At 43.3% G+C, this 24,528-nt stretch overlaps 1 protein-coding gene across 1 annotated transcript in view; it reads left to right on the top strand.

Moving 5' to 3' along the window:
- Positions 1-22,568, top strand: part of LOC142173825 (uncharacterized) — a 51,289-nt gene extending 28,721 nt beyond the window's left edge. Inside the window, exons 3-12 of the mRNA XM_075239628.1 lie at positions 2,799-3,506; positions 3,567-5,972; positions 6,084-6,224; positions 10,583-11,290; positions 11,351-13,756; positions 13,868-14,008; positions 18,367-19,074; positions 19,135-21,540; positions 21,652-21,798; positions 22,498-22,568. Of these exons, the coding sequence (XP_075095729.1) occupies positions 2,799-3,506; positions 3,567-5,972; positions 6,084-6,224; positions 10,583-11,290; positions 11,351-13,756; positions 13,868-14,008; positions 18,367-19,074; positions 19,135-21,540; positions 21,652-21,798; positions 22,498-22,568 (9,842 nt within the window). The remainder of the gene's footprint in view (positions 1-2,798; positions 3,507-3,566; positions 5,973-6,083; positions 6,225-10,582; positions 11,291-11,350; positions 13,757-13,867; positions 14,009-18,366; positions 19,075-19,134; positions 21,541-21,651; positions 21,799-22,497) is intronic.
- Positions 22,569-24,528: the final 1,960 nt, after the last annotated feature.

A 24,528-nucleotide genomic window follows, 5' to 3' on the forward strand; every position in this document is an offset into this window, starting at 1 on the left:
TTTCTTTTATTGTAGACTAAGGAGTCGTGATATTTGCATAGCTTGAGGTTGGGCAGTATATACAAGGTATGTGAGGCTATCCCCTTCATTCTTTTGCACGACTCCAATTGTACATAATGTAATGAACGAGCTCCCAAAGATACTCTACTCTTAGAAGCTAGCAGTACTTACATTGCTGCCCTTCTTATGAAACGATTGGTATTGATGTTACTTCTCTTATTCTTATATTATCAATGTTGTTGGTAGTTCCTGATTCTTATAAGTTTCTTGATGATGAGTTAATCCTAATAACGTGTACGAAGGATACCAACCTTATGTCACTCCAAAAGGTTCAAAATGTGATCCCAATGAGTCCAGCATGCATCATATATATGTATCTATTTTACTCTACCGAGCCGCGCTATAGTCGGCCGGGTACGGCACCTATTGTGCAACCACTGATCAGTTGGGTTTTACCGAGCTCCACGTGGCCGGGTACGATTCTACCGAGCCCTATGATGGCCGGGTACGTTTTACCGAGCCTATTATGGCCGGGTACGATATGATGATGATGATGCCCACAAAGGCATATGTTTTAAACGTTTATGTATATATATATGTATGTATCATGTATTTCATGTCAGTAGCCCTCAGAGGTACCCAGATGTCATAGGTTGTATATTCCCTATCACTGTTTACATTATTGTTCTTACTTATGCTATTCTGCCTTACATACTCAGTACTTTATTCGTACTGACGTCCTTTTTATTTGTGGATGCTGCATGTCGTGCTGCAGGTCCTGATAGACGGGTAGACGCAGCTCCCCCATCACAGTAGGCTATCCGGTTCAGCGTTATTGGCAAGATCCTTTCTCCGGACTTGCCGTGGTCTTGGTATGCATTTTTGTTATAGACATTATGGGTATGTCGGGCCCCTGTTCCGGCAATGTTGTAGCACTTATGTTCTTTTAGAGGCTCATAGACAGGTGTCGACTCATGTATGGTTTGGAATGCCTTGTCGGCTGATTTTTGTTGTATAGTCTTTCATGGCACCATGGTAGCTCGTACCTTATATATAGTTTCTTGACAGTCTTGTCGTCCCATGTTACGTATGTTCATGACATTATCTTTCATTGTTGGATGTTCATGATCCATGTCTTTCATTTATATTGGTCTTGTCGGCCCTTAAAGATAATAAGGAAGGTTAGATAAAATGTACGTTGGTGCTCGGCAAGTATGGCCCGGGTGCTAGTCATGACCCTCCAGTTGGGTCGTGACAAACTTGGTATCAGAGCAAGTCTATCCTAGGGGTTGTCTATGAGCCGTGTCTAGTAGAGTTTTGATTATGGATGTGTAGCGCGCCACATTTATAATCAGGAGGCTACATGACATCTAGGGTTGTTACCTTCTTCCTAAATCTAGATCGTGCGTAGAGTTGAGTTGTAAGTGTTCATATCTAATATTCACATTGTTTTCTTTCAGCGATGCCTTCGACTAGGAAGCAAGCGATTAGTAAACGGCTTGATACAGCTGTGGGCGAGGGTAACATTCAGGTCCCTCCAGCCAGAGCAGGCCAAAGTGAGGCTCAGAGTGAGATGCCGTCTCATACCTCTCCGTCTCCTCCAGAGGATATTAGGAGGCACCCAGTACATCCAGTTCCACCGTCTGGCACTACAGACCACGATATGCGCAGTGCAGTGCAGTTGTTGACTAGCTTGGTAGCTGCTCAGGCTCAGAGGCAGAATACCGGTGTTGCTGATAAACCGGTTAGTGCGAGAGTTCGTGATTTTATTAATCTAGACCCTCCAGTGTTTACCGGATCAGATCCCAAGGAGGACCCACAAACATTTATTGATCAGGTTCATCGTACATTGCGGGTTATGCATGCTAGTGATACGGAGGCAGTAGAGTTGGCTTCTTATCGGTTACGGGATTTAGCGGTTTTCTGGTATGATAGTTGGGAGAGATCTAGGGGTCCGAACGCTCCTCTAGCCGTGTGGAAGGAATTTTCTGAGGCCTTTCTTCGTCACTACTTGCCAGTTGAGATACGACGAGCAAGAGCTGATAAGTTCTTGAACCTTCGACAGGGTAATATGAGTGTACGAGAGTATAGTATACAGTTTGATTCTTTAGCAAGGTATGCTCCCCATATGGTGTCAGAGATGAGTGATAGGGTGCATCTGTTCGTGAACGGGTTGGGACCACATCTGATAAATGAGTGCACAACAGCCTCCTTGGTAGAGGGCATGGATATTTCCCGTATTCAGGCTTATGCCCAGACCCTAGAGGATCGTAAGCGCCAGCAAAGGGCAGATAGGGAGCAGGATAGGGGCCAGCATAAGAGGGCAAGATTTGCAGGGTATTCTGATGAGTTCAGAGGCAGTATCAGGCCCCAATCTTCGAGGAGTTCGGCGCCACCTGTAGCTAGTGCTCCTCCACAGTTTCAGAGGCCTCGGTATGATCGATTTACCTATTCTGGTTCAGGTCAGAGTTCGAGGGCATCAGGCTCACAATTTCATAGAGATACTAGTCAGACGAGACCCCCAACACCTCGTTGTGATCAGTGCGGCAAGGCCCACTTTGGACTGTGCCGTCGAGGTTCCGATGCGTGCTATTCTTGCGGACAGCGTGGCCATATGATGCGGGATTGTCCTAACAGAGGAGGTGGTGGTATGGCTCAACCGACTGGATCTGTGTCTGGTTCTTCCTCATCAGTTCGACCTCCAGCACAAGGTTTTCAACAGTCGACAGGTCGTGGTAGAGGTAGAGGTTCAGTGCCGAGTTCGAGTGGTGCTCAAAATCGAACCTATGCTCTAGTAGGTCGACAAGATCTCGAATCGTCTCCGGATGTTGTTACAGGTATATTGTCTGTGTTTTCTTATGATGTATATGCGCTAATTGATCCAGGATCTACCTTATCATATGTTACACCCTTTGTGGCTAATAAGTTTGGCATTGAACCTGAATTGATAAGTAAACCACTTGCGGTATCCACTCCGTTAGGAGATTCTGTGATTGCTAGAAGGGTATATAAAGGTTGCACTGTGATGATTTGTAGTCGTCAAACCTCGGCAAATTTATTTGAGTTAGAAATGGTTGATTTCGATGTGATAATGGGAATGGACTGGTTGGCCTCATGCTATGCAACTGTTGACTGTCGTACGAAGATGGTTAGGTTTCAGTTTCCGGGTGAACCCACCATTGAATGGAAGGGGAACATTGCTATGCCGAAAGGTAGGTTTATTTCCTATCTTAAGGCAAGGAAGATGATCTCAAAAGGTTACATTTATCATCTTGTTCGTGTTAGGGATGTGGAGGCGAAGCCGCCTACTCTACAATCCATCCCCGTGGTCAATGAATTTCCATATGTTTTCCCAGATGAACTCCCAGGCCTTCCTCCTGAAAGGGAGATTGAGTTTAGCATTGATGTGTTGCCTGACACTCAACCGATCTCTATCCCTCCATACAGGATGGCCCCGGCAGAGTTGCGAGAGTTGAAGGTTCAGTTGAAGGACTTGCTGGATAAGGGTTTCATTAGGCCTAGCACTTCACCTTGGGGTGCACCAGTCTTGTTCGTGCGGAAGAAAGATGGGTCGTTAAGGATGTGTATCGATTATCGACAGTTGAATAAGTTTACAATAAAGAACAAGTATCCACTTCCAAGAATTGATGACCTATTTGACCAACTCCAGGGTGCCAAGTATTTCTCCAAGATTGACTTGCGTTCAGGGTATCATCAGGTGAGGGTTAAGGAGAAGGATATTCCAAAGACGGCCTTCCGGACAAGATATGGGCATTTTGAGTTCTTGGTGATGTCGTTCGGGCTAACAAATGCCCCAGCAGCTTTTATGGATCTCATGAATAGTGTATTCAGGCCCTATCTTGATGTGTTCGTGATCGTATTCATTGATGACATTCTGGTGTATTCTCGTTCGGAGGCGGAACATGCGGGCCACTTGCGGATAGTATTACAGACCCTTCAGGATCATAAGTTATATGCTAAGCTTTCTAAATGTGAATTCTGGCTGAACTCAGTAGCATTCCTTGGCCATGTGATATCTGATGAGGGTATTAGTGTCGACACTCAGAAGATCGATGCAGTGAAGAATTGGCCGAGACCTACAACACCGTCAGAAGTCCGCAGCTTCCTGGGGCTAGCAGGATATTATAGGCGGTTTGTAGAAGGGTTTTCCTCTATATCAGCACCATTGACTAAGTTAACACAGAAAGCTACCAAGTTCCAGTGGTCTGATTCTTGTGAACATAGTTTTCAGGAGCTAAAGAATCGATTGACATCTGCGCCAGTGCTCACTCTCCCAGAAGGAACAGAAGGTTATGTGGTATATTGTGATGCCTCAGGTATAGGTTTGGGGTGCGTATTGATGCAACGTGGGAAGGTGATTGCTTATGCATCACGACAATTGAAGAAGCATGAAAAGAATTACCCGACTCATGATTTGGAATTGGCTGCAGTAATATATGCTTTGAAGATATGGCGGCACTACTTATACGGCGTCCATATTGACATCTACACAGATCACAAAAGTTTACAATACATCTTCAAGCAGAAGGAGTTGAATTTGAGGCAGCGTAGGTGGCTTGAATTACTGAAAGACTATGACGTCGAGATATTGTACCATCCTGGTAAAGCCAATGTTGTGGCAGACGCTCTCAGCCGTAAGTCAATGGGAAGCTTAATACATATTGAGGCAGGTAGACAAGGGTTGACCAAAGAGCTTCACCAGCTGGCCAATATGAGAATCAGATTGTTGGACTCTGATGACGGAGGTGTTACTGTACAGAATACAGCAGAATCATCTTTGGTAGCCGAGGTAAAAGCACGGCAATATGAAGATCCTACCTTAGTAAGATTGAGAGAGGGAATTCAGCAGTGTAAGATTACAGCTTTCAAGATCGGAGGAGATGGGACACTGAGATACCAGGGCCGATTATGTGTGCCTAGTGTGGCAGGGTTGCGAGAGAAGATTATGATTGAGATTCATCAGTCCCGATATTCTATCCATCCTGGCTCGACAAAGATGTATCATGACGTTAAGGAGCAGTATTGGTGGGACAACATGAAGAAGTCTATTGCAGAATTTGTAGCCCAGTGTCCTAATTGTCAACAAGTAAAGATCGAGCATCAGAAACCCAGTGGATTGATTCAGAATATAGAGATTCCGACCTGGAAATGGGAGGTGATTAATATGGACTTCATTATTGGATTACCTCGCTCTTATCATAAGTTTGACTCCATTTGGGTGATAGTTGATCGACTTACAAAATCTGCCCATTTTCTACCAGTTAAGACAACTTACACGGCTGAAGATTATGCGAAGTTGTATATCAAGGAGATTGTTAGGCTTCATGGTGTGCCGGTATCTATTATATCAGACCGAGGAGCTCAATTTACGGCTAACTTTTGGAGGTCTTTTCAGAAGGGTTTAGGCACACAAGTAAATCTCAGCACTGCATTCCATCCGCAGACTGACGGACAGGCTGAACGTACCATCCAGACGCTGGAAGATATGCTACGAGCATGTGTTCTAGATTTTAAGGGGAATTGGGATGACCATCTGGCACTTATAGAATTTGCCTACAATAATAGCTACCATTCCAGTATTAAAATGGCCCCGTATGAGGCACTGTACGGGAGGAGATGTAGATCACCAGTTGGATGGTTCGAAGTCGGTGAGACAGAATTATATGGGCCAGATTTGATTCACCAAGCCATTGAGAAGGTGAAAGTGATACAAGAGAGACTGAGGACGGCACAAAGCAGGCAAAAGTCTTATTCCGACGTCCGACGTCGTGATCTGGAATTTGAGGTTGGTGATTGGGTTTTCCTGAAGATCTCGCCGATGAAGGGTGTTATGCGTTTTGGGAAGAAGGGTAAGTTGAGTCCACGGTATATTGGGCCGTACAAAATTCTTCGACGAATTGGACAGGTTGCTTACGAGTTAGAATTGCCATCTGAATTGGAATTTGTCCACCCGGTATTCCATGTATCTATGTTGAGGAAATGTATTGGAGACCCTTCTCGGGTCATCCCTATCAAAGATGTACAAGTTACAAAGGATCTATCATATGATGAACTGCCAGTGGCTATATTAGATCGACAAGTCCGCAAGCTGAGAACAAAGGATGTAGCTTCCGTGAAAGTATTATGGAGGAACAAGAATATAGAAGAAATGACATGGGAAGCAGAAGAGGAGATGAAGTCTAAATACCCTTACCTATTCCAGAGTGAAAATAACGAGGATACCGGGGGAAAGAAGGACGCATTATAAGGTGAAACGGCTCTATGAGGTAAGCAATAGCTTGTGAATACTCTTTTTTTAAATACAAAATGGTGATATGCAGATAATGTACATATCCATAATGCTTTGTATAGTCTTGTATGGCCATAGGTTGGGTTTAACTGCTTGCAAGTTTGGCTAGTGTCCATTTTATGGGGGAAACTCAGCCGGAAATCTCCGTCGGAATCCACGATGAGTTAGACACCCCATAAACCCTTACATTCGAGGACGAATGTTCCTAAGGGGGAGAGGATGTTACAACCCAAATTCGCATATCATAGATCACGCCGTAAGGTAGTCGACGTAAATCCAAGAAGAGATTATCTTTGAGATGATAATAAGTTAATCCTATTGGTCTTAAACGATACAAGGGTGTATAAGAGTGGTTAACAAGTATTTGAAGTTAAGCTAATCAAGGATGTTGTAACCCGTATTTTCGGATAACACTAGAGGTGATTAACTGTCCCAAGAGGTCTTGTTTTAATGTATTTGAATCATATAATATCCGCATCATAAGTCTTGAAGTCAAGCGAGTTATGAAATAAAAGTCGATAAAAGTTGTCGCAACTTAGGTTTATAATTTTACTTAAACTTTAGGTCAAATGTTACTGCATTTTACTCCCAATGTGCTTGGAATTATGGGGTGATCTACCTATCAAATTGAAGATCTATGAGTCTAGTTTCCAACGCATTAAACCGTTCGTCGATACGATCTCGGAATAGAGAGATATTCGCGTTTTCGCGAGAGTGCGCCAAGCTGCTCTCTATGGGGCCCACAAAGGCGGTTTAAGACATTTGGACATATATAAGATAACTCAACCCCGTTTTAAGTCATTATTTTTCAGTATATTCAGACCTTATAACCCTAAAAACAGTCTCTCAAGGTTCTCTCATGATCCAAGATCCAAACAAAGGGCAAACAACACAAATCAAATATCGGGAATCCCGTGGCGCTAGTAAGTTTCTTGTTCTTCTTGTTGTTGCTGATTTTTGTGTTGTTCCAGCTCGTGTGGGAGGTTGTTTTAAGTGCTTTATGTTCTGTAAATACACCTTCAAGTTTTTAATATCAACCCTAGGTGATTTCAAGTCTTCTAAAGTAATTCTAGTGCCGAAAAACCCGAATTAATTGCTAGTTTCGCTTCCTTGTTCTTGTGGCAGAATTGAAGGGATATTTCGTGGAAAATTAAGGTCAAATTGGAGTTGTTCTTTCTGTTTAAAGGTAATGAACCTCTTACTCTATATATATTTAAGATTATCCAAGTTGTGGCTAAGTCGTTGATGCTAGAACTTGTGAAATATATATCGAAAGGCTTGGTAGTAACGTTGTTAGTTGGTGGACTGTTTTGGAGGCTCAATATGATTATTAATGATGTTGTTTGGGCTGTTTGGTGATTGTATTGACTTGTGTGAAGTCATATAAATAGGGGAGGTGCTGTCCGTTTCATCGTAAAATAGGTTGCGGTCGATACATAATAGTTACGACGCTTAAACGATAATGATAGTGTCATTTCTTTTATTGTAGACTAAGGAGTCGTGATATTTGCATAGCTTGAGGTTGGGCAGTATATACAAGGTATGTGAGGCTATCCCCTTCATTCTTTTGCACGACTCCAATTGTACATAATGTAATGAACGAGCTCCCAAAGATACTCTACTCTTAGAAGCTAGCAGTACTTACATTGCTGCCCTTCTTATGAAACGATTGGTATTGATGTTACTTCTCTTATTCTTATATTATCAATGTTGTTGGTAGTTCCTGATTCTTATAAGTTTCTTGATGATGAGTTAATCCTAATAACGTGTACGAAGGATACCAACCTTATGTCACTCCAAAAGGTTCAAAATGTGATCCCAATGAGTCCAGCATGCATCATATATATGTATCTATTTTACTCTACCGAGCCGCGCTATAGTCGGCCGGGTATGGCACCTATTGTGCAACCACTGATCAGTTGGGTTTTACCGAGCTCCACGTGGCCGGGTACGATTCTACCGAGCCCTATGATGGCCGGGTACGTTTTACCGAGCCTATTATGGCCGGGTACGATATGATGATGATGATGCCCACAAAGGCATATGTTTTAAACGTTTATGTATATATATATGTATGTATCATGTATTTCATGTCAGTAGCCCTCAGAGGTACCCAGATGTCATAGGTTGTATATTCCCTATCACTGTTTACATTATTGTTCTTACTTATGCTATTCTGCCTTACATACTCAGTACTTTATTCGTACTGACGTCCTTTTTATTTGTGGATGCTGCATGTCGTGCTGCAGGTCCTGATAGACGGGTAGACGCAGCTCCCCCATCACAGTAGGCTATCCGGTTCAGCGTTATTGGCAAGATCCTTTCTCCGGACTTGCCGTGGTCTTGGTATGCATTTTTGTTATAGACATTATGGGTATGTCGGGCCCCTGTTCCGGCAATGTTGTAGCACTTATGTTCTTTTAGAGGCTCATAGACAGGTGTCGACTCATGTATGGTTTGGAATGCCTTGTCGGCTGATTTTTGTTGTATAGTCTTTCATGGCACCATGGTAGCTCGTACCTTATATATAGTTTCTTGACAGTCTTGTCGTCCCATGTTACGTATGTTCATGACATTATCTTTCATTGTTGGATGTTCATGATCCATGTCTTTCATTTATATTGGTCTTGTCGGCCCTTAAAGATAATAAGGAAGGTTAGATAAAATGTACGTTGGTGCTCGGCAAGTATGGCCCGGGTGCTAGTCATGACCCTCCAGTTGGGTCGTGACAAACTTGGTATCAGAGCAAGTCTATCCTAGGGGTTGTCTATGAGCCGTGTCTAGTAGAGTTTTGATTATGGATGTGTAGCGCGCCACATTTATAATCAGGAGGCTACATGACATCTAGGGTTGTTACCTTCTTCCTAAATCTAGATCGTGCGTAGAGTTGAGTTGTAAGTGTTCATATCTAATATTCACATTGTTTTCTTTCAGCGATGCCTTCGACTAGGAAGCAAGCGATTAGTAAACGGCTTGATACAGCTGTGGGCGAGGGTAACATTCAGGTCCCTCCAGCCAGAGCAGGCCAAAGTGAGGCTCAGAGTGAGATGCCGTCTCATACCTCTCCGTCTCCTCCAGAGGATATTAGGAGGCACCCAGTACATCCAGTTCCACCGTCTGGCACTACAGACCACGATATGCGCAGTGCAGTGCAGTTGTTGACTAGCTTGGTAGCTGCTCAGGCTCAGAGGCAGAATACCGGTGTTGCTGATAAACCGGTTAGTGCGAGAGTTCGTGATTTTATTAATCTAGACCCTCCAGTGTTTACCGGATCAGATCCCAAGGAGGACCCACAAACATTTATTGATCAGGTTCATCGTACATTGCGGGTTATGCATGCTAGTGATACGGAGGCAGTAGAGTTGGCTTCTTATCGGTTACGGGATTTAGCGGTTTTCTGGTATGATAGTTGGGAGAGATCTAGGGGTCCGAACGCTCCTCTAGCCGTGTGGAAGGAATTTTCTGAGGCCTTTCTTCGTCACTACTTGCCAGTTGAGATACGACGAGCAAGAGCTGATAAGTTCTTGAACCTTCGACAGGGTAATATGAGTGTACGAGAGTATAGTATACAGTTTGATTCTTTAGCAAGGTATGCTCCCCATATGGTGTCAGAGATGAGTGATAGGGTGCATCTGTTCGTGAACGGGTTGGGACCACATCTGATAAATGAGTGCACAACAGCCTCCTTGGTAGAGGGCATGGATATTTCCCGTATTCAGGCTTATGCCCAGACCCTAGAGGATCGTAAGCGCCAGCAAAGGGCAGATAGGGAGCAGGATAGGGGCCAGCATAAGAGGGCAAGATTTGCAGGGTATTCTGATGAGTTCAGAGGCAGTATCAGGCCCCAATCTTCGAGGAGTTCGGCGCCACCTGTAGCTAGTGCTCCTCCACAGTTTCAGAGGCCTCGGTATGATCGATTTACCTATTCTGGTTCAGGTCAGAGTTCGAGGGCATCAGGCTCACAATTTCATAGAGATACTAGTCAGACGAGACCCCCAACACCTCGTTGTGATCAGTGCGGCAAGGCCCACTTTGGACTGTGCCGTCGAGGTTCCGATGCGTGCTATTCTTGCGGACAGCGTGGCCATATGATGCGGGATTGTCCTAACAGAGGAGGTGGTGGTATGGCTCAACCGACTGGATCTGTGTCTGGTTCTTCCTCATCAGTTCGACCTCCAGCACAAGGTTTTCAACAGTCGACAGGTCGTGGTAGAGGTAGAGGTTCAGTGCCGAGTTCGAGTGGTGCTCAAAATCGAACCTATGCTCTAGTAGGTCGACAAGATCTCGAATCGTCTCCGGATGTTGTTACAGGTATATTGTCTGTGTTTTCTTATGATGTATATGCGCTAATTGATCCAGGATCTACCTTATCATATGTTACACCCTTTGTGGCTAATAAGTTTGGCATTGAACCTGAATTGATAAGTAAACCACTTGCGGTATCCACTCCGTTAGGAGATTCTGTGATTGCTAGAAGGGTATATAAAGGTTGCACTGTGATGATTTGTAGTCGTCAAACCTCGGCAAATTTATTTGAGTTAGAAATGGTTGATTTCGATGTGATAATGGGAATGGACTGGTTGGCCTCATGCTATGCAACTGTTGACTGTCGTACGAAGATGGTTAGGTTTCAGTTTCCGGGTGAACCCACCATTGAATGGAAGGGGAACATTGCTATGCCGAAAGGTAGGTTTATTTCCTATCTTAAGGCAAGGAAGATGATCTCAAAAGGTTACATTTATCATCTTGTTCGTGTTAGGGATGTGGAGGCGAAGCCGCCTACTCTACAATCCATCCCCGTGGTCAATGAATTTCCATATGTTTTCCCAGATGAACTCCCAGGCCTTCCTCCTGAAAGGGAGATTGAGTTTAGCATTGATGTGTTGCCTGACACTCAACCGATCTCTATCCCTCCATACAGGATGGCCCCGGCAGAGTTGCGAGAGTTGAAGGTTCAGTTGAAGGACTTGCTGGATAAGGGTTTCATTAGGCCTAGCACTTCACCTTGGGGTGCACCAGTCTTGTTCGTGCGGAAGAAAGATGGGTCGTTAAGGATGTGTATCGATTATCGACAGTTGAATAAGTTTACAATAAAGAACAAGTATCCACTTCCAAGAATTGATGACCTATTTGACCAACTCCAGGGTGCCAAGTATTTCTCCAAGATTGACTTGCGTTCAGGGTATCATCAGGTGAGGGTTAAGGAGAAGGATATTCCAAAGACGGCCTTCCGGACAAGATATGGGCATTTTGAGTTCTTGGTGATGTCGTTCGGGCTAACAAATGCCCCAGCAGCTTTTATGGATCTCATGAATAGTGTATTCAGGCCCTATCTTGATGTGTTCGTGATCGTATTCATTGATGACATTCTGGTGTATTCTCGTTCGGAGGCGGAACATGCGGGCCACTTGCGGATAGTATTACAGACCCTTCAGGATCATAAGTTATATGCTAAGCTTTCTAAATGTGAATTCTGGCTGAACTCAGTAGCATTCCTTGGCCATGTGATATCTGATGAGGGTATTAGTGTCGACACTCAGAAGATCGATGCAGTGAAGAATTGGCCGAGACCTACAACACCGTCAGAAGTCCGCAGCTTCCTGGGGCTAGCAGGATATTATAGGCGGTTTGTAGAAGGGTTTTCCTCTATATCAGCACCATTGACTAAGTTAACACAGAAAGCTACCAAGTTCCAGTGGTCTGATTCTTGTGAACATAGTTTTCAGGAGCTAAAGAATCGATTGACATCTGCGCCAGTGCTCACTCTCCCAGAAGGAACAGAAGGTTATGTGGTATATTGTGATGCCTCAGGTATAGGTTTGGGGTGCGTATTGATGCAACGTGGGAAGGTGATTGCTTATGCATCACGACAATTGAAGAAGCATGAAAAGAATTACCCGACTCATGATTTGGAATTGGCTGCAGTAATATATGCTTTGAAGATATGGCGGCACTACTTATACGGCGTCCATATTGACATCTACACAGATCACAAAAGTTTACAATACATCTTCAAGCAGAAGGAGTTGAATTTGAGGCAGCGTAGGTGGCTTGAATTACTGAAAGACTATGACGTCGAGATATTGTACCATCCTGGTAAAGCCAATGTTGTGGCAGACGCTCTCAGCCGTAAGTCAATGGGAAGCTTAATACATATTGAGGCAGGTAGACAAGGGTTGACCAAAGAGCTTCACCAGCTGGCCAATATGAGAATCAGATTGTTGGACTCTGATGACGGAGGTGTTACTGTACAGAATACAGCAGAATCATCTTTGGTAGCCGAGGTAAAAGCACGGCAATATGAAGATCCTACCTTAGTAAGATTGAGAGAGGGAATTCAGCAGTGTAAGATTACAGCTTTCAAGATCGGAGGAGATGGGACACTGAGATACCAGGGCCGATTATGTGTGCCTAGTGTGGCAGGGTTGCGAGAGAAGATTATGATTGAGATTCATCAGTCCCGATATTCTATCCATCCTGGCTCGACAAAGATGTATCATGACGTTAAGGAGCAGTATTGGTGGGACAACATGAAGAAGTCTATTGCAGAATTTGTAGCCCAGTGTCCTAATTGTCAACAAGTAAAGATCGAGCATCAGAAACCCAGTGGATTGATTCAGAATATAGAGATTCCGACCTGGAAATGGGAGGTGATTAATATGGACTTCATTATTGGATTACCTCGCTCTTATCATAAGTTTGACTCCATTTGGGTGATAGTTGATCGACTTACAAAATCTGCCCATTTTCTACCAGTTAAGACAACTTACACGGCTGAAGATTATGCGAAGTTGTATATCAAGGAGATTGTTAGGCTTCATGGTGTGCCGGTATCTATTATATCAGACCGAGGAGCTCAATTTACGGCTAACTTTTGGAGGTCTTTTCAGAAGGGTTTAGGCACACAAGTAAATCTCAGCACTGCATTCCATCCGCAGACTGACGGACAGGCTGAACGTACCATCCAGACGCTGGAAGATATGCTACGAGCATGTGTTCTAGATTTTAAGGGGAATTGGGATGACCATCTGGCACTTATAGAATTTGCCTACAATAATAGCTACCATTCCAGTATTAAAATGGCCCCGTATGAGGCACTGTACGGGAGGAGATGTAGATCACCAGTTGGATGGTTCGAAGTCGGTGAGACAGAATTATATGGGCCAGATTTGATTCACCAAGCCATTGAGAAGGTGAAAGTGATACAAGAGAGACTGAGGACGGCACAAAGCAGGCAAAAGTCTTATTCCGACGTCCGACGTCGTGATCTGGAATTTGAGGTTGGTGATTGGGTTTTCCTGAAGATCTCGCCGATGAAGGGTGTTATGCGTTTTGGGAAGAAGGGTAAGTTGAGTCCACGGTATATTGGGCCGTACAAAATTCTTCGACGAATTGGACAGGTTGCTTACGAGTTAGAATTGCCATCTGAATTGGAATTTGTCCACCCGGTATTCCATGTATCTATGTTGAGGAAATGTATTGGAGACCCTTCTCGGGTCATCCCTATCAAAGATGTACAAGTTACAAAGGATCTATCATATGATGAACTGCCAGTGGCTATATTAGATCGACAAGTCCGCAAGCTGAGAACAAAGGATGTAGCTTCCGTGAAAGTATTATGGAGGAACAAGAATATAGAAGAAATGACATGGGAAGCAGAAGAGGAGATGAAGTCTAAATACCCTTACCTATTCCAGAGTGAAAATAACGAGGATACCGGGGGAAAGAAGGACGCATTATAAGGTGAAACGGCTCTATGAGGTAAGCAATAGCTTGTGAATACTCTTTTTTTAAATACAAAATGGTGATATGCAGATAATGTACATATCCATAATGCTTTGTATAGTCTTGTATGGCCATAGGTTGGGTTTAACTGCTTGCAAGTTTGGCTAGTGTCCATTTTATGGGGGAAACTCAGCCGGAAATCTCCGTCGGAATCCACGATGAGTTAGACACCCCATAAACCCTTACATTCGAGGACGAATGTTCCTAAGGGGGAGAGGATGTTACAACCCAAATTCGCATATCATAGATCACGCCGTAAGGTAGTCGACGTAAATCCAAGAAGAGATTATCTTTGAGATGATAATAAGTTAATCCTATTGGTCTTAAACGATACAAGGGTGTATAAGAGTGGTTAACAAGTATTTGAAGTTAAGCTAATCAAGGATGTTGTAACCCGTATTTTCGGATAACACTAGAGGTGATTAACTGTCCCAAGAGGTCTTGTTTTAATGTATTTGAATCATATAATATCCGCATCATAAGTCTTGAAGTCAAGCGAGTTATGAAATAAAAGTCGATAAAAGTTGTCGCAACTTAGGTTTATAATTTTACTTAAACTTTAGGTCAAATGTTACTGCATTTTACTCCCAATGTGCTTGGAATTATGGGGTGATCTACCTATCAAATTGAAGATCTATGAGTCTAGTTTCCAACGCATTAAACCGTTCGTCGATACGATCTCGGAATAGAGAGATATTCGCGTTTTCGCGAGAGTGCGCCAAGCTGCTCTCTATGGGGCCCACAAAGGCGGTTTAAGACATTTGGACATATATAAGATAACTCAACCCCGTTTTAAGTCATTATTTTTCAGTATATTCAGACCTTATAACCCTAAAAACAGTCTCTCAAGGTTCTCTCATGATCCAAGATCCAAACAAAGGGCAAACAACACAAATCAAATATCGGGAATCCCGTGGCGCTAGTAAGTTTCTTGTTCTTCTTGTTGTTGCTGATTTTTGTGTTGTTCCAGCTCGTGTGGGAGGTTGTTTTAAGTGCTTTATGTTCTGTAAATACACCTTCAAGTTTTTAATATCAACCCTAGGTGATTTCAAGTCTTCTAAAGTAATTCTAGTGCCGAAAAACCCGAATTAATTGCTAGTTTCGCTTCCTTGTTCTTGTGGCAGAATTGAAGGGATATTTCGTGGAAAATTAAGGTCAAATTGGAGTTGTTCTTTCTGTTTAAAGGTAATGAACCTCTTACTCTATATATATTTAAGATTATCCAAGTTGTGGCTAAGTCGTTGATGCTAGAACTTGTGAAATATATATCGAAAGGCTTGGTAGTAACGTTGTTAGTTGGTGGACTGTTTTGGAGGCTCAATATGATTATTAATGATGTTGTTTGGGCTGTTTGGTGATTGTATTGACTTGTGTGAAGTCATATAAATAGGGGAGGTGCTGTCCGTTTCATCGTAAAATAGGTTGCGGTCGATACATAATAGTTACGACGCTTAAACGATAATGATAGTGTCATTTCTTTTATTGTAGACTAAGGAGTCGTGATATTTGCATAGCTTGAGGTTGGGCAGTATATACAAGGTATGTGAGGCTATCCCCTTCATTCTTTTGCACGACTCCAATTGTACATAATGTAATGAACGAGCTCCCAAAGATACTCTACTCTTAGAAGCTAGCAGTACTTACATTGCTGCCCTTCTTATGAAACGATTGGTATTGATGTTACTTCTCTTATTCTTATATTATCAATGTTGTTGGTAGTTCCTGATTCTTATAAGTTTCTTGATGATGAGTTAATCCTAATAACGTGTACGAAGGATACCAACCTTATGTCACTCCGAAAGGTTCAAAATGTGATTCCAATGAGTCCAGCATGCATCATATATATGTATCTATTTTACTCTACCGAGCCGCGCTATAGTTGGCCGGGTATGGCACCTATTGTGCAACCACTGATCAGTTGGGTTTTACCGAGCTCCACGTGGCCGGGTACGATTCTACCGAGCCCTATGATGGCCGGGTACGTTTTACCGAGCCTATTATGGCCGGGTACGATATGATGATGATGATGCCCACAAAGGCATATGTTTTAAACGTTTATGTATATATATATGTATGTATCATGTATTTCATGTCAGTAGCCCTCAGAGGTACCCAGATGTCATAGGTTGTATATTCCCTATCACTGTTTACATTATTGTTCTTACTTATGCTATTCTGCCTTACATACTCAGTACTTTATTCGTACTGACGTCCTTTTTATTTGTGGATGCTGCATGTCGTGCTGCAGGTCCTGATAGACGGGTAGACGCAGCTCCCCCATCACAGTAGGCTATCCGGTTCAGCGTTATTGGCAAGATCCTTTCTCCGGACTTGCCGTGGTCTTGGTATGCATTTTTGTTATAGACATTATGGGTATGTCGGGGCCCTGTTCCGGCAATGTTGTAGCACTTATGTTCTTTTAGAGGCTCATAGACAGGTGTCGACTCATGTATGGTTTGGAATGCCTTGTCGGCTGATTTTTGTTGTATAGTCTTTCATGGCACCATGGTAGCTCGTACCTTATATATAGTTTCTTGACAGTCTTGTCGTCCCATGTTACGTATGTTCATGACATTATCTTTCATTGTTGGATGTTCATGATCCATGTCTTTCATTTATATTGGTCTTGTCGGCCCTTAAAGATAATAAGGAAGGTTAGATAAAATGTACGTTGGTGCTCGGCAAGTATGGCCCGGGTGCTAGTCATGACCCTCCAGTTGGGTCGTGACAAACTTGGTATCAGAGCAAGTCTATCCTAGGGGTTGTCTATGAGCCGTGTCTAGTAGAGTTTTGATTATGGATGTGTAGCGCGCCACATTTATAATCAGGAGGCTACATGACATCTAGGGTTGTTACCTTCTTCCTAAATCTAGATCGTGCGTAGAGTTGAGTTGTAAGTGTTCATATCTAATATTCACATTGTTTTCTTTCAGCGATGCCTTCGACTAGGAAGCAAGCGATTAGTAAACGGCTTGATACAGCTGTGGGCGAGGGTAACATTCAGGTCCCTCCAGCCAGAGCAGGCCAAAGTGAGGCTCAGAGTGAGATGCCGTCTCATACCTCTCCGTCTCCTCCAGAGGATATTAGGAGGCACCCAGTACATCCAGTTCCACCGTCTGGCACTACAGACCACGATATGCGCAGTGCAGTGCAGTTGTTGACTAGCTTGGTAGCTGCTCAGGCTCAGAGGCAGAATACCGGTGTTGCTGATAAACCGGTTAGTGCGAGAGTTCGTGATTTTATTAATCTAGACCCTCCAGTGTTTACCGGATCAGATCCCAAGGAGGACCCACAAACATTTATTGATCAGGTTCATCGTACATTGCGGGTTATGCATGCTAGTGATACGGAGGCAGTAGAGTTGGCTTCTTATCGGTTACGGGATTTAGCGGTTTTCTGGTATGATAGTTGGGAGAGATCTAGGGGTCCGAACGCTCCTCTAGCCGTGTGGAAGGAATTTTCTGAGGCCTTTCTTCGTCACTACTTGCCAGTTGAGATACGACGAGCAAGAGCTGATAAGTTCTTGAACCTTCGACAGGGTAATATGAGTGTACGAGAGTATAGTATACAGTTTGATTCTTTAGCAAGGTATGCTCCCCATATGGTGTCAGAGATGAGTGATAGGGTGCATCTGTTCGTGAACGGGTTGGGACCACATCTGATAAATGAGTGCACAACAGCCTCCTTGGTAGAGGGCATGGATATTTCCCGTATTCAGGCTTATGCCCAGACCCTAGAGGATCGTAAGCGCCAGCAAAGGGCAGATAGGGAGCAGGATAGGGGCCAGCATAAGAGGGCAAGATTTGCAGGGTATTCTGATGAGTTCAGAGGCAGTATCAGGCCCCAATCTTCGAGGAGTTCGGCGCCACCTGTAGCTAGTGCTCCTCCACAGTTTCAGAGGCCTCGGTATGATCGATTTACCTATTCTGGTTCAGGTCAGAGTTCGAGGGCATCAGGCTCACAATTTCATAGAGATACTAGTCAGACGAGACCCCCAACACCTCGTTGTGATCAGTGCGGCAAGGCCCACTTTGGACTGTGCCGTCGAGGTTCCGATGCGTGCTATTCTTGCGGACAGCGTGGCCATATGATGCGGGATTGTCCTAACAGAGGAGGTGGTGGTATGGCTCAACCGACTGGATCTGTGTCTGGTTCTTCCTCATCAGTTCGACCTCCAGCACAAGGTTTTCAACAGTCGACAGGTCGTGGTAGAGGTAGAGGTTCAGTGCCGAGTTCGAGTGGTGCTCAAAATCGAACCTATGCTCTAGTAGGTCGACAAGATCTCGAATCGTCTCCGGATGTTGTTACAGGTATATTGTCTGTGTTTTCTTATGATGTATATGCGCTAATTGATCCAGGATCTACCTTATCATATGTTACACCCTTTGTGGCTAATAAGTTTGGCATTGAACCTGAATTGATAAGTAAACCACTTGCGGTATCCACTCCGTTAGGAGATTCTGTGATTGCTAGAAGGGTATATAAAGGTTGCACTGTGATGATTTGTAGTCGTCAAACCTCGGCAAATTTATTTGAGTTAGAAATGGTTGATTTCGATGTGATAATGGGAATGGACTGGTTGGCCTCATGCTATGCAACTGTTGACTGTCGTACGAAGATGGTTAGGTTTCAGTTTCCGGGTGAACCCACCATTGAATGGAAGGGGAACATTGCTATGCCGAAAGGTAGGTTTATTTCCTATCTTAAGGCAAGGAAGATGATCTCAAAAGGTTACATTTATCATCTTGTTCGTGTTAGGGATGTGGAGGCGAAGCCGCCTACTCTACAATCCATCCCCGTGGTCAATGAATTTCCATATGTTTTCCCAGATGAACTCCCAGGCCTTCCTCCTGAAAGGGAGATTGAGTTTAGCATTGATGTGTTGCCTGACACTCAACCGATCTCTATCCCTCCATACAGGATGGCCCCGGCAGAGTTGCGAGAGTTGAAGGTTCAGTTGAAGGACTTGCTGGATAAGGGTTTCATTAGGCCTAGCACTTCACCTTGGGGTGCACCAGTCTTGTTCGTGCGGAAGAAAGATGGGTCGTTAAGGATGTGTATCGATTATCGACAGTTGAATAAGTTTACAATAAAGAACAAGTATCCACTTCCAAGAATTGATGACCTATTTGACCAACTCCAGGGTGCCAAGTATTTCTCCAAGATTGACTTGCGTTCAGGGTATCATCAGGTGAGGGTTAAGGAGAAGGATATTCCAAAGACGGCCTTCCGGACAAGATATGGGCATTTTGAGTTCTTGGTGATGTCGTTCGGGCTAACAAATGCCCCAGCAGCTTTTATGGATCTCATGAATAGTGTATTCAGGCCCTATCTTGATGTGTTCGTGATCGTATTCATTGATGACATTCTGGTGTATTCTCGTTCGGAGGCGGAACATGCGGGCCACTTGCGGATAGTATTACAGACCCTTCAGGATCATAAGTTATATGCTAAGCTTTCTAAATGTGAATTCTGGCTGAACTCAGTAGCATTCCTTGGCCATGTGATATCTGATGAGGGTATTAGTGTCGACACTCAGAAGATCGATGCAGTGAAGAATTGGCCGAGACCTACAACACCGTCAGAAGTCCGCAGCTTCCTGGGGCTAGCAGGATATTATAGGCGGTTTGTAGAAGGGTTTTCCTCTATATCAGCACCATTGACTAAGTTAACACAGAAAGCTACCAAGTTCCAGTGGTCTGATTCTTGTGAACATAGTTTTCAGGAGCTAAAGAATCGATTGACATCTGCGCCAGTGCTCACTCTCCCAGAAGGAACAGAAGGTTATGTGGTATATTGTGATGCCTCAGGTATAGGTTTGGGGTGCGTATTGATGCAACGTGGGAAGGTGATTGCTTATGCATCACGACAATTGAAGAAGCATGAAAAGAATTACCCGACTCATGATTTGGAATTGGCTGCAGTAATATATGCTTTGAAGATATGGCGGCACTACTTATACGGCGTCCATATTGACATCTACACAGATCACAAAAGTTTACAATACATCTTCAAGCAGAAGGAGTTGAATTTGAGGCAGCGTAGGTGGCTTGAATTACTGAAAGACTATGACGTCGAGATATTGTACCATCCTGGTAAAGCCAATGTTGTGGCAGACGCTCTCAGCCGTAAGTCAATGGGAAGCTTAATACATATTGAGGCAGGTAGACAAGGGTTGACCAAAGAGCTTCACCAGCTGGCCAATATGAGAATCAGATTGTTGGACTCTGATGACGGAGGTGTTACTGTACAGAATACAGCAGAATCATCTTTGGTAGCCGAGGTAAAAGCACGGCAATATGAAGATCCTACCTTAGTAAGATTGAGAGAGGGAATTCAGCAGTGTAAGATTACAGCTTTCAAGATCGGAGGAGATGGGACACTGAGATACCAGGGCCGATTATGTGTGCCTAGTGTGGCAGGGTTGCGAGAGAAGATTATGATTGAGATTCATCAGTCCCGATATTCTATCCATCCTGGCTCGACAAAGATGTATCATGACGTTAAGGAGCAGTATTGGTGGGACAACATGAAGAAGTCTATTGCAGAATTTGTAGCCCAGTGTCCTAATTGTCAACAAGTAAAGATCGAGCATCAGAAACCCAGTGGATTGATTCAGAATATAGAGATTCCGACCTGGAAATGGGAGGTGATTAATATGGACTTCATTATTGGATTACCTCGCTCTTATCATAAGTTTGACTCCATTTGGGTGATAGTTGATCGACTTACAAAATCTGCCCATTTTCTACCAGTTAAGACAACTTACACGGCTGAAGATTATGCGAAGTTGTATATCAAGGAGATTGTTAGGCTTCATGGTGTGCCGGTATCTATTATATCAGACCGAGGAGCTCAATTTACGGCTAACTTTTGGAGGTCTTTTCAGAAGGGTTTAGGCACACAAGTAAATCTCAGCACTGCATTCCATCCGCAGACTGACGGACAGGCTGAACGTACCATCCAGACGCTGGAAGATATGCTACGAGCATGTGTTCTAGATTTTAAGGGGAATTGGGATGACCATCTGGCACTTATAGAATTTGCCTACAATAATAGCTACCATTCCAGTATTAAAATGGCCCCGTATGAGGCACTGTACGGGAGGAGATGTAGATCACCAGTTGGATGGTTCGAAGTCGGTGAGACAGAATTATATGGGCCAGATTTGATTCACCAAGCCATTGAGAAGGTGAAAGTGATACAAGAGAGACTGAGGACGGCACAAAGCAGGCAAAAGTCTTATTCCGACGTCCGACGTCGTGATCTGGAATTTGAGGTTGGTGATTGGGTTTTCCTGAAGATCTCGCCGATGAAGGGTGTTATGCGTTTTGGGAAGAAGGGTAAGTTGAGTCCACGGTATATTGGGCCGTACAAAATTCTTCGACGAATTGGACAGGTTGCTTACGAGTTAGAATTGCCATCTGAATTGGAATTTGTCCACCCGGTATTCCATGTATCTATGTTGAGGAAATGTATTGGAGACCCTTCTCGGGTCATCCCTATCAAAGATGTACAAGTTACAAAGGATCTATCATATGATGAACTGCCAGTGGCTATATTAGATCGACAAGTCCGCAAGCTGAGAACAAAGGATGTAGCTTCCGTGAAAGTATTATGGAGGAACAAGAATATAGAAGAAATGACATGGGAAGCAGAAGAGGAGATGAAGTCTAAATACCCTTACCTATTCCAGAGTGAAAATAACGAGGATACCGGGGGAAAGAAGGACGCATTATAAGGTGAAACGGCTCTATGAGGTAAGCAATAGCTTGTGAATACTCTTTTTTTAAATACAAAATGGTGATATGCAGATAATGTACATATCCATAATGCTTTGTATAGTCTTGTATGGCCATAGGTTGGGTTTAACTGCTTGCAAGTTTGGCTAGTGTCCATTTTATGGGGGAAACTCAGCCGGAAATCTCCGTCGGAATCCACGATGAGTTAGACACCCCATAAACCCTTACATTCGAGGACGAATGTTCCTAAGGGGGAGAGGATGTTACAACCCAAATTCGCATATCATAGATCACGCCGTAAGGTAGTCGACGTAAATCCAAGAAGAGATTATCTTTGAGATGATAATAAGTTAATCCTATTGGTCTTAAACGATACAAGGGTGTATAAGAGTGGTTAACAAGTATTTGAAGTTAAGCTAATCAAGGATGTTGTAACCCGTATTTTCGGATAACACTAGAGGTGATTAACTGTCCCAAGAGGTCTTGTTTTAATGTATTTGAATCATATAATATCCGCATCATAAGTCTTGAAGTCAAGCGAGTTATGAAATAAAAGTCGATAAAAGTTGTCGCAACTTAGGTTTATAATTTTACTTAAACTTTAGGTCAAATGTTACTGCATTTTACTCCCAATGTGCTTGGAATTATGGGGTGATCTACCTATCAAATTGAAGATCTATGAGTCTAGTTTCCAACGCATTAAACCGTTCGTCGATACGATCTCGGAATAGAGAGATATTCGCGTTTTCGCGAGAGTGCGCCAAGCTGCTCTCTATGGGGCCCACAAAGGCGGTTTAAGACATTTGGACATATATAAGATAACTCAACCCCGTTTTAAGTCATTATTTTTCAGTATATTCAGACCTTATAACCCTAAAAACAGTCTCTCAAGGTTCTCTCATGATCCAAGATCCAAACAAAGGGCAAACAACACAAATCAAATATCGGGAATCCCGTGGCGCTAGTAAGTTTCTTGTTCTTCTTGTTGTTGCTGATTTTTGTGTTGTTCCAGCTCGTGTGGGAGGTTGTTTTAAGTGCTTTATGTTCTGTAAATACACCTTCAAGTTTTTAATATCAACCCTAGGTGATTTCAAGTCTTCTAAAGTAATTCTAGTGCCGAAAAACCCGAATTAATTGCTAGTTTCGCTTCCTTGTTCTTGTGGCAGAATTGAAGGGATATTTCGTGGAAAATTAAGGTCAAATTGGAGTTGTTCTTTCTGTTTAAAGGTAATGAACCTCTTACTCTATATATATTTAAGATTATCCAAGTTGTGGCTAAGTCGTTGATGCTAGAACTTGTGAAATATATATCGAAAGGCTTGGTAGTAACGTTGTTAGTTGGTGGACTGTTTTGGAGGCTCAATATGATTATTAATGATGTTGTTTGGGCTGTTTGGTGATTGTATTGACTTGTGTGAAGTCATATAAATAGGGGAGGTGCTGTCCGTTTCATCGTAAAATAGGTTGCGGTCGATACATAATAGTTACGACGCTTAAACGATAATGATAGTGTCATTTCTTTTATTGTAGACTAAGGAGTCGTGATATTTGCATAGCTTGAGGTTGGGCAGTATATACAAGGTATGTGAGGCTATCCCCTTCATTCTTTTGCACGACTCCAATTGTACATAATGTAATGAACGAGCTCCCAAAGATACTCTACTCTTAGAAGCTAGCAGTACTTACATTGCTGCCCTTCTTATGAAACGATTGGTATTGATGTTACTTCTCTTATTCTTATATTATCAATGTTGTTGGTAGTTCCTGATTCTTATAAGTTTCTTGATGATGAGTTAATCCTAATAACGTGTACGAAGGATACCAACCTTATGTCACTCCGAAAGGTTCAAAATGTGATCCCAATGAGTCCAGCATGCATCATATATATGTATCTATTTTACTCTACCGAGCCGCGCTATAGTCGGCCGGGTACGGCACCTATTGTGCAACCACTGATCAGTTGGGTTTTACCGAGCTCCACGTGGCCGGGTACGATTCTACCGAGCCCTATGATGGCCGGGTACGTTTTACCGAGCCTATTATGGCCGGGTACGATATGATGATGATGATGCCCACAAAGGCATATGTTTTAAACGTTTATGTATATATATATGTATGTATCATGTATTTCATGTCAGTAGCCCTCAGAGGTACCCAGATGTCATAGGTTGTATATTCCCTATCACTGTTTACATTATTGTTCTTACTTATGCTATTCTGCCTTACATACTCAGTACTTTATTCGTACTGACGTCCTTTTTATTTGTGGATGCTGCATGTCGTGCTGCAGGTCCTGATAGACGGGTAGACGCAGCTCCCCCATCACAGTAGGCTATCCGGTTCAGCGTTATTGGCAAGATCCTTTCTCCGGACTTGCCGTGGTCTTGGTATGCATTTTTGTTATAGACATTATGGGTATGTCGGGCCCCTGTTCCGGCAATGTTGTAGCACTTATGTTCTTTTAGAGGCTCATAGACAGGTGTCGACTCATGTATGGTTTGGAATGCCTTGTCGGCTGATTTTTGTTGTATAGTCTTTCATGGCACCATGGTAGCTCGTACCTTATATATAGTTTCTTGACAGTCTTGTCGTCCCATGTTACGTATGTTCATGACATTATCTTTCATTGTTGGATGTTCATGATCCATGTCTTTCATTTATATTGGTCTTGTCGGCCCTTAAAGATAATAA

The sequence above is a fragment of the Nicotiana tabacum genome, chromosome 2, assembly GCF_000715075.1.
Source record: "Nicotiana tabacum cultivar K326 chromosome 2, ASM71507v2, whole genome shotgun sequence".
Taxonomy (NCBI): domain Eukaryota; kingdom Viridiplantae; phylum Streptophyta; class Magnoliopsida; order Solanales; family Solanaceae; genus Nicotiana; species Nicotiana tabacum.